The sequence below is a fragment of the Oculina patagonica genome, chromosome 13, assembly GCF_052425735.1.
Source record: "Oculina patagonica isolate OP01 chromosome 13, crgOcupat, whole genome shotgun sequence".
In the NCBI taxonomy this organism is placed as follows: domain Eukaryota; kingdom Metazoa; phylum Cnidaria; class Anthozoa; order Scleractinia; family Oculinidae; genus Oculina; species Oculina patagonica.
Window position 1 is genome coordinate 30,058,197 of NC_135770.1, and position 9,902 is coordinate 30,068,098.

The following is a 9,902-nucleotide window of genomic DNA, read 5'->3' on the forward strand; positions in this document are numbered from 1 at the left end:
AGAACTCCTTATCTTTAGTAATATATTTATATAACAATTCTGTAATTTAATTTATTGATAAGGAAATAAAAGAGGATGTTGGATGTTGTTGTTATAAGCTTTGCTTGTGATGAAAATTTTATGGGATACTCTTAACCAAGCAACTCAAGATCTAGCTTGAGTCGTCATCTGCCTTAAAGTGTTACTTCCTTGTATGGCGGCAAATGATGTCTCAATGTTGTTTATTTTATAGCTATGTATAGACAGACCTATCAGTCTGCCAATCGATTTCCAGTTTTGAATGTCGTTCAAAATCGCTTGTTGCACTGACCGGTAACGAATAGGTCACGGGAATTATAAAATAAAATAATAATATAAAACCTTTAGTTGAGTGTCAAAACTGAAAAAGCAGTAATAAAACCACTAATTAAAATGGGGACACTTTAAAGTAAAAGAAAAAAAAAAATCTAAATATCCTAATAAATGCTAAAATCGGTTAAAAGTGGTTAAAATATTTACAATATAAGAATACAAGATAAAATATTTTCAATACATACAGTAGATAGATTATTTTCGTTAATTAAGAGCTCTAAACTTTAAATTGGCAGAGCAAAAGTCTTCTTATTGGCAAAATCACGGCCACATAACAAACAAGGATGATTTTTGAGCATTGTAAATGACACTTTCATCAGTACAAATTGGAATAAACTTGAAAAAATCGGGCCGACGTTTTTCAAGTTTACCTGAATGTTTTTTTTTTAATCTTCTTGAATTTTGCCCATCCATTTGGCCTTTCTGCCTTTATTTTGCGTTCTTCTACAGTTTTAAGCCGTTTTTGTGATATTTCAGTTAATTCTATGAACACTGGTTGGTCAGTGCCGAAATTGCCTAAAATTGTTTTACATAGCCCCTTTAGACGGTCGCAAAGATTTCTGTAACTATGTGCAGCCGAGCATACACAGTTCTACAGTGAGATTTGATTAAAACGGAATATGGCCTCAGACATCTTTGAAACCCGTATTGAAATTGAACTCACGAAATGTTCTCAGAAAATGTCATACAAAACTTGGAGGAAACTGAAATATTCCGCGCCTAAGTTTCTGCAATCAAATTTCAGTGAAACTGAAAATGGTCCTGTAAATTTCTAGGAAATATTAACAAACGCATAATACCACATATGCTTTTAAAGGGTGGATGCAGTAATTATGTCGACTGAAAACAGAAAAATAACCTTAACAGCCTGTTTTAGAATAAATTACAAAAAGATTTTTAAATGCTAGGCGAAGGCGAGACGAATACATTTAAGTCAACACATTCGATATCTTACATTTTCGAATGTTCAAGCTAAATAACTTGCACCTGAAACACGAGTAGGGACGAAGAGAGGGCCTGGTGGCGAGGTTGCTCCATTATAAATACGCAATCGCGTGCAGATCGATGACACTGACAGTGAAAAGTTAAGATCTCTGGTTACGATTCTCGAAAATGGCAATAATGAAATTTACTGGCGACGAAAAGGATGAACCATTTCAAGAACTGTTCTGTTCGGCAGATTTTACAGGGGAACAACACTACGGCTTGATATGTATCGTGCTTAACATTTTTCTGTCCATTACTGCCTTGCTAGGGAATTCCCTGATTCTAGTTGCTCTTTCCAAGGAGTCTTCCCTTCATCCGCCGTCCAAACTCTTGTTTCGTTGTCTGGCAACAACTGATCTCTGTGTTGGTCTTATTTCAGAGCCTCTTTATGTTATTCATTTAATGTCTGCTTTGAACGAACGTTGGAATATCTGTCACTATGCAGTTCTCTCAAGTTTCATAGCAGGCTACATTCTGGTTTCAGTGTCTCTGTTGACGCTAACTGCAATAAGCGTGGACAGACTTCTCGCTCTGTTGTTGGGGCTGAGATACAGACAAGTTGTAACTTTAAAGCGAACATTCGTGGCCATAATTACGTTTTGGGTTGTTTCCACGCTCGCTGCAACAATGTACTTATGGAGTTATCTTGTCACTTCGTGGTATTGCCAGATTGGCATAGCTCTGTGTCTTGTAATCTCCAGCATCTCTTACACAAAGATTTTCGTTACTCTTCGTCATCGCCAAATTCAACTACGAGAACATCACTCACCAAGAACAACCGAGCCGACTAAACATAGCGCGATACAAGAAGGCAGTGTCTAGTGCACAGTGGTTGCAGTTGACATTGGTCATTTGTTATCTGCCACATGGCATAATGCTAGCTTTAATCAGCCATAGTGGACTATCTTCATTTACTTTTCTCGGTAGGCAATTTACGAATACCTTAATTTACTTAAACTCATCATTGAACCCGATTCTTTACTGTTGGAAGATCAAAGAAGTGAGACGAGCAGTGAAGGACACAATCAGACAACTTTGCTGTTCATCTAGTTAGTTTTTGAGGACTCTAAATATGGCACTTTTACCAAGGGAGTACATACTCTGCTGACTTTACAGAAGTAAAGGTGAACGTACTGATTCAGGGACGTTTGAGTCGATTTGAGAATAACGTTTCATCCTTTTCAATTGGTACGGAGTTCTGTGTCAAGGAACATTACAAGTTTATATTAATACTGTGTACAGTTTTTCATCCAATTTCTAAAGATAATTCAAGTAGGTGTGTTACTACAACAGACATTTGGTAATAGAATTCAACTGCTTAGACCATCATGATCACAAAATTAAGGAAAGTTCTTTCTTTCTTTCTTTCTCTCCGTTTTTGTTGGTTTAAGTCACCTTTACTTTCCTACCGTATTATTTAAAATGATATCATTAGAAAACTGAAAAAAATGATAACATGGATAGTGAATACGAATATTTGCATAATCGTGCGTTAAAAATCATGAGAAAGCCATTAGCCAGTCAAGTTGCCTACTCAAGTTACTCTTAAATTGCACTCAAGGGTGTGACACCTGGATTTTCTACCTAGTGACAACACTATCGAAAAATTGGATACTGATGTCGATAAAATTACTTTTAATTACTCACGAGTGTTTAAGACAAGTTTCTAGTCGAAAAGCATTGATTTTGAAACAAAACTGTTAGCTAAGCAAGCCACGTTATTCGAAAGAACTATGACATTTGTTTCATTTTCATATATAAGGGATTCCTTACCGAGATCAATCTTTTGCACTTTTCATATATGCTTTCTTATTTAATTCTATATCACAAAAGTGATTGTTAGGTCACAACGACGGTTACGATGTATAAGAACCCAAATACGTTAAATGCGCGGTTAAGGTGAAATATGTATTGTCTTTATATAAAGGTTTTTTTTTTTTTTTTTTGGGGGTGGGTCATAGGCCATTTTTGTCTCAGTCTTCAGCCATGATATTTAGACGCGCCCTTGATCTTCTATGTTCTTTCCATATTTTTCCTGTTCGTCCGGTTTGAATTTCAAATGTTTTATCCCAAGGGAAGAATCTTTTCTGGAATCAAAAGATAACCTCCCCAACCAATGCCGTATTGCAGTAATGCCCATGTTGTCGACGGAAACCAAAGCATGTTCTGTCCGTTGAAATGTAAAATGTTAATGTTGTTTATAGTGTTCATGCACTAAGCTTCATATCTCTTCGAGATAGCTAGTTTACAGGCATGTCACTGAAACAGAGGAAACAAATATTTTCTTTAAATAATAACATAGTTTAAAATGCCAACTAGCAGAAGGTAGACCAGTTGGCTATATATAAAGCGTGATCGAGGATTTGAACAGATGGAACATTTAATTATAAAGATGGTAAATATTAAGCTTTGTGATAGATGATAAAGATGACATGTTCGTTATTTCACGAGCGTAGGGCAAAAACAAACATGTGAGTCCCTGACGGGAATCGAACCCATGGCCTACCAGATACCGGTTGGGCGCTCTACCCAACTGAGTTACGAGAGACTCGTGGTGAGCTGGGCCAGGGGTTTACTAGGTTGATATGTGACACGCGTCCTGCATACTGCTAGGACCAGCAATGTTGAAAACATTATGTGTGTATTAAATAATAAAGATGGTAAATTTTAAGATGTTTTCTTTGTCACGCGCTTGTGTCACAATGAACATTTCATCTTTATCAATTATTACTGAGCTTAAAATTTACCCTCCTACGGAAATCAGAGCGGCCAGGGATCTCACAGTCCCCACCTCCTTGGAAGTGCCTCATTGTGGTGTAGGGGTGAACTCAGGTCGAAAGGTCGGTGGAAACACTCAAACGATTCCTGAGGCTAATAAGCGCATGCGAAGCACCCCGGGCCAACCACTCGTCGAGTGGATAAAAATGGTAACAGAAAATTACCAGGGTGATGCGCAGATGCAGGATCAGATCATCACCTTGCTGTGGCTGTGATCAAGATGAAGCTGCTGGCCTTGAAGAAGCCAAATAGTCATCAAGAGAGAAATACTGTACATACAGGTTAGGACAAATAAGGGAGGAGTTCGTCATTGCACTGACCAACAGATATGACGCTCTGTAAAACGAACGAGTGGATGAAGAGAAGAGGGAGCTTAATATTGAGCAAGAGTGGAGTAAGATCAAGAAAATGTACTCATCCACCTGTGAGGAAGTCCTTGGAAAAGCCAAAAGAGAGCGGAAGGCGTGGATGAGTGAGAACACCTGGAAACTTGTCGAGGAGGGCTAGAGATGCGTGCTGAAAGCAAAGCTGGAAGTCGCCAAGACGAGACAGCAGAAGTTGGATCACTTGGATGCGGTAAACAACGAGGTACAACGAGAAGAATCAGGATGCGAAGAGAACCTACAGGAGAGATAAGAAAAGAAGAATTGAGAAATTACCACGAGAAGTAGAGGAAGCGGCAGAAAGAGAGACATGAAGAGAGTTTACGATACCACAAGACTGCTTACCGTGCGAAAGACGGCCAAGAGTAAATCTATTAAGGACAAAAACGGGGTGGTCTTCACCAGGACAGACGACCAGCTAAACCGGTGGAAAGAACAATTCCAGGAGACACTGAAGAGGCCGGCCCAAGAGAACCCTCCGGATCTAACAGAAGGGCAACGCTAAACATTCGAATACTCGGGACAAATCACCATGACAAAAGTCGAGAGATCCTTGAAATCCCTGAAGAATGGGAAGGCTTATGAGTGTGACAACATCCCCCCAGAAGATTAAAAGGAAGGAGGAATGGTTTCGGCCAAGGTCCTCCACTCACGTTTGAATTAGATCTGGAATGAGGAGGACATCCCTCAGGACTGGAAGGAGAGCCTACTGGTTAAACGTCCTAAGAAAGGAGATTTGTGCCTGTGTAAGAACTGGAAAGGTATTATGCTCCTAGCAGTTGCTAGGAAGGTTCTTTGCATAATTATTTGAGAGAGGATGAAGGATGCTCTTGAGGACAGGTGAAATATGACTATATAACGTTATGATGACTTTATAGTTGACATTGTTTTCTGTTCCAGGCGACTGTTCTCCTTATAAATGGATTCATTCACATAAAATCCATTGAAGCCTTTATCCGGTCAGGCTTTTAACTCTTTAACTAATATTGATCTACCATAACTGAAAGGTACCGTTGTTATCCAAGGGCTAAAAAACTCGTAATTCATGCCAGGCAATAAATTTATATTTTAATGAATTCGTTCATAATCTCTCCTATCTTATAGAGTAAAATAATTCTTTCCAAACCGCCTAGTTTATACTTTTCCAAAGAACTTCGCCCTGGTAAAAAACGTCCGGTTTCGGCTGTCATTATTAAAGTTACTTTTCCAAGGGGCAAGGAAGATTTTTGAAGTGAGGCAGTTTGATGGAAAAGCCTAGTCACATTCTTTAAAATGTCCAGTTCCTCACTGGAAAGCAGGTTAAGGGCAAGATATACACCTTATTCGGTGGTTTTATGAGAATGTAGCAAATACGCACGGATATTTTACGAGTTTCGAAATAATGCTGGAAATGAGCAAAAAATAATGTCCGCGACCATTATTTTAACACCAAATAGCAGTTTCATAATGCAAAACAGTGAAAAACAGCTAGACAACCCCCGAAAGAACATCCTTCTGAGGGGAGAGGGGACTCTGGAAGAGTCTGGAACTAAAATGAATTCTAAAAATTAAAATTAAAATTAACTTTGTTTTACGAGGGTTGCACATAACAGTCTTGCGACTGACAAACCTGTGGCCCTCGGATTCCCGATCGAATTGGAATTTAGAAGTGTTGGTTTTTGTGGAGGGAGGAAAACCGGAGAACCCGGAGAAAAACCCTCGGAGCAAGGACGAGAACCAACAACAAACTCAACCCACATATGACGCCGGGTCCGGGAATCGAACCCGGGCCACATTGGTGGGAAGCGAGCGCTCTCGCCACTGCGCTATCCCTGCTCCCCCTACTGCTGTAACGTTCACCCCCAAAATGCCGCCAAACGAAGTCATCAAATATTAAGCATGATACTTGGGGTAACCCTGCAAGTGACGAGCATCCCATCTAGTGGAGACTAGAAGTACTCCTAGTCGCTTTATGCTGCAGAAACTGGGGTAAGCTCCGGCCTGATGGGCCACTTGGCCCGAACGGATCCTTTACCTTTGATAAGCACATACAGAATATTTCTGTATATAACGCGATGCATTTACGTAGCAACCAGTCTGTATTTGAAAGCAAGTGCCCATATAATTCTACTTTTCATGCATGTTTTGTTAGCATAGTTCATATGATTGGGGACGTTCTTTGGCCTAGATTGTATCCACCCATGTGTCAGACTGTACTCGCCACTCAGTTTCTCGCGTTAAATACGCAAAAAGGAAGCAAAAAGATCACAAGAAAACAAATTTTAAAAAGCTTTAACTGAAATTGAAAATAAACATCAAATTATTTTTAATAGAATTTCCTCAATTAAAGCTAGATGTCAACAAGCGAAACATGTCTGTAAATAAAGGCACGCTGTACTATGAAAAATAATAGATTGCTCGATTGTCTTGTATTGGAAGAATTTTCAATTCGATGTCAAAGGAGCAAATCTCAACTTTCTTTTTTAATCACGTTGATTGCTAATGAAAAAATGTATTCTTCTCTTCCAAATAAAGCCGAGAATAACATCTATCGTCGGTGAACTTCTTCGAATTTGAAACTGAGATTTGACCAGAAGCCAAAAATGACAACGACGCCCTGGCGAGTAGCGTGCTGTGCGGAATTCCCAATAGAATTTGTGCCTTAAAGTGGACGAAAAGGAGGCACACATTGGTGTGCTGTACTTTTCTTTGTTTAAAATGTCTTACAAATCCCGCTCTATTTAGTTTCTTTTCACTTATGCTCGAGTTCGAAATCCTGTTTTTCTCCCCGGTATACCAGAGCAAAATACAATAAGAATTAATTCTATTTTCACCATGTTCACCTTGTGTGTGAGACACCCAGGGGCGTCCAAGTAGGAAATCTGAAAAACATTCGGAATTACATTTAGCAGAATTACGAAAAACAAATGCAAATAAACGTATTGCTCAATAGCTTTCATTTGAATTGCCACATATGAAAGTGTCCGGAGACTTAAAATTTAAATACATTTGAAAATTGACTAGAGAATTGGAATTGAACACCAAGCACATAAACAGCTAATAAGCATTTGAGCTAATTAACGTAATTAAGGCCATCCCGATAAAATGTTTCATTTCCGGTGCTAAGGCGAAACAATGATCCCGATTTATTGTTTCTCTTTCTTTTCGTGTGTTTCAATGTTTTTTTTATGCATGCATGTTAAGGTCACTAATACATTTATTATCCTTGTAAATTATAATTAAGGCTCCCACACTTCGAATTATTTATTACTTTTGTTTTTGCCCGATGAATCGATCCACGTTTACGAGAGCATAATAGATTTTGTGTGAAAACCAGCTGCTTGATGAAAGATTCTAGTTGACATTCTGAGGAAATGAAAGGCACTCCGGGCTGACGGACGTTTTCGGTTAGTTGACAAAGGATATCTATTGATTACTTTCAAGACGCAATTTAAAACTCAGTGCATTCATTGTAAGCAAATTGTGCTGAATATATTCATATGTGGTAGAAGCTGTTAAGCCAAGAGGTCGATATCATATTGCAGAAAATGGCGATGGCAAACTTTACTGAAGATGGAAAGAAAAACCAGCTAGACCGATTGCAATGCTTGGCAGATTTAACGAGCGGAATACGCTACCAACTGACTGGTGTTTTAGGATTAAATATCTTTCTGTCCGTTTCTACATTTCTGGGGAATACTTTGATCCTAGTTGCCCTTCGCAAGGAGTCTTCACTTCATCCGCCGTCCAAACTGTTGTTTCGTTGTCTGGCAACAACTGATCTCTGTGTTGGCCTTATTGCGCAGCCTGTCGCTGTTTTGCAGTGGACGTCTGTGCTGAACGAACGCTTGAATATATGTCGCTTCGTAATAAAAGCACATTTCATCATAGGTTATACACTAAGCTCAGTGTCTATGTTAACGCTGACAGCAATAAGCTTAGACAGATTTCTCGCCTTGTTGTTGGGGTTGAGGTATAGACAAGTTGTAACTTTGAGGCGAACATTTGTGACTACAGTTTCCTTTTGGATTGTGTCCACGGTTGCTTCAACGATGTACTTTTGGAGTGCCGTAATAACGCTTTGGTATGGCATGATTGGTTCAATACTGTGTCTAATAATCTCAATCTTCTCTTACACAAAAATTTTTCTCAAACTCAGTAATCAGCAAACTCAAGTACAAGACCATACTCAACAACCGAGCCAGACTATTCCACTGAGCATGGCGCGATACAGAAAGGCCGTTTCCACTGTGTTGTGGTTTCAGTTGACATTTGTTGTTTGTTTTCTACCAAATGGCATAGTGCAAGCTCTAACGAGTGCAAGTAAAGTATCGCCATTATTACTTCTTGTTAGGAAATATACAGTCACTTTAGTTTACTTAAACTCGTCATTTAACCCGATTCTTTACTGCTGGAGAATCAAAGAAGTAAGAAAAGCGGTGAAGGACGCAATCAATCAACTTCTGCATTTATAGTTTTGTGGACAAAGCACGTTTTCTCCACGGCTGTTTATTTTCAGTTGGTTTGAGAAATAAAATAGCAATATATAAAAACAAAATGTAGCGAATTCCTCCCCCTCCTCCTCCACCTCTACCCCCTTTTCCCTCTCCTCCTTCTCCCACTTCTCCTGCTACCCCTTCTCATCATCTCTTCTTCCCTTGCTCCTCCCAATGCCCATCCTGCTCCTGCTATTTCTCTTACTCCGCTTTCTCCTCATCCTCGTCCTGCTCTACGCCTCCATTTCCTTCTCCTTCTTCTCCAACTCCTCTTTTTACTTCTCGCCTTCTTCCTCTTTTTGTTCACCTCCTCCTTTTCTCTCTCCTACTACACCTCCTCCTTACCTCATCCCTCTTCCTCCCTTTCCCCTATTCCTTCCCCTTCTTCTACTTCTCCTTCTTCTTCTGACCTTCCTACTTCGCGTGCTCCTCCTCATCCTGCCCCTCAGGCTGCTGTTTTCTTCAACCTCTCCTTGCTTTCTTCCTCCATCTTCTCTTCCTCCTCCTCCTTCTCCTGACCCTCCTGCTGCTGTCTCCTCCCTCTCCTCCTTCTTCTGATCCACCTTCACTTTTCCTCTCTCCTTCGTCCCAACCTCCTCCACGTGCTCTTCCCCCTCCAAACCATCTCCTCCTGCTCCACCTCCTCTTTTCCTCCCTCTACCTTGTTCACCTCCTTCTTTTTCTCCTCTTCCGCCTGCTCCCTCACTTCCAGTTCTATCTTCCTCTGCTTCACCTCTTCCTTTCATCTCTCCTCCTCATCTCGTGCTACCCGATATAATTAGGAGAAAAAAGCATCTAGAAGAATCCAGGTGAACGAAAAGTTCAATCCAGAATTTTTAAAGGAGAACTTCTGACTTCAGATCCTCATGAATACATAAATCAAGTACGTTCGTTTTATTCTGATCTTTACCAAACCAAAGCAACCACA

General features: G+C 39.8%; 1 protein-coding gene and 1 pseudogene across 1 annotated transcript; both read left to right on the plus strand.

Annotated features, from left to right (window-relative positions):
* The first annotated feature begins 1,317 nt into the window (after positions 1-1,317).
* Positions 1,318-3,231, plus strand: LOC144635873 (melanocyte-stimulating hormone receptor-like; annotated as a pseudogene).
* A 4,453-nt stretch (positions 3,232-7,684) lies between these two features.
* LOC144635746 (melanocyte-stimulating hormone receptor-like) lies at positions 7,685-9,043 on the plus strand. Its single transcript, XM_078494830.1, has one exon. It carries the CDS (start codon positions 8,027-8,029, stop codon positions 8,951-8,953), a length of 927 nt encoding a protein of 308 aa, XP_078350956.1. The 5' UTR covers positions 7,685-8,026; the 3' UTR covers positions 8,954-9,043.
* Positions 9,044-9,902: the final 859 nt, after the last annotated feature.

Bases quoted from the DNA above. Each gene is read 5' to 3' on its own strand.
- LOC144635746 (XM_078494830.1), top strand. From the start codon at position 8,027: ATGGCGATGGCAAACTTTACTGAAGATGGAAAGAAAAACCAGCTAGAC.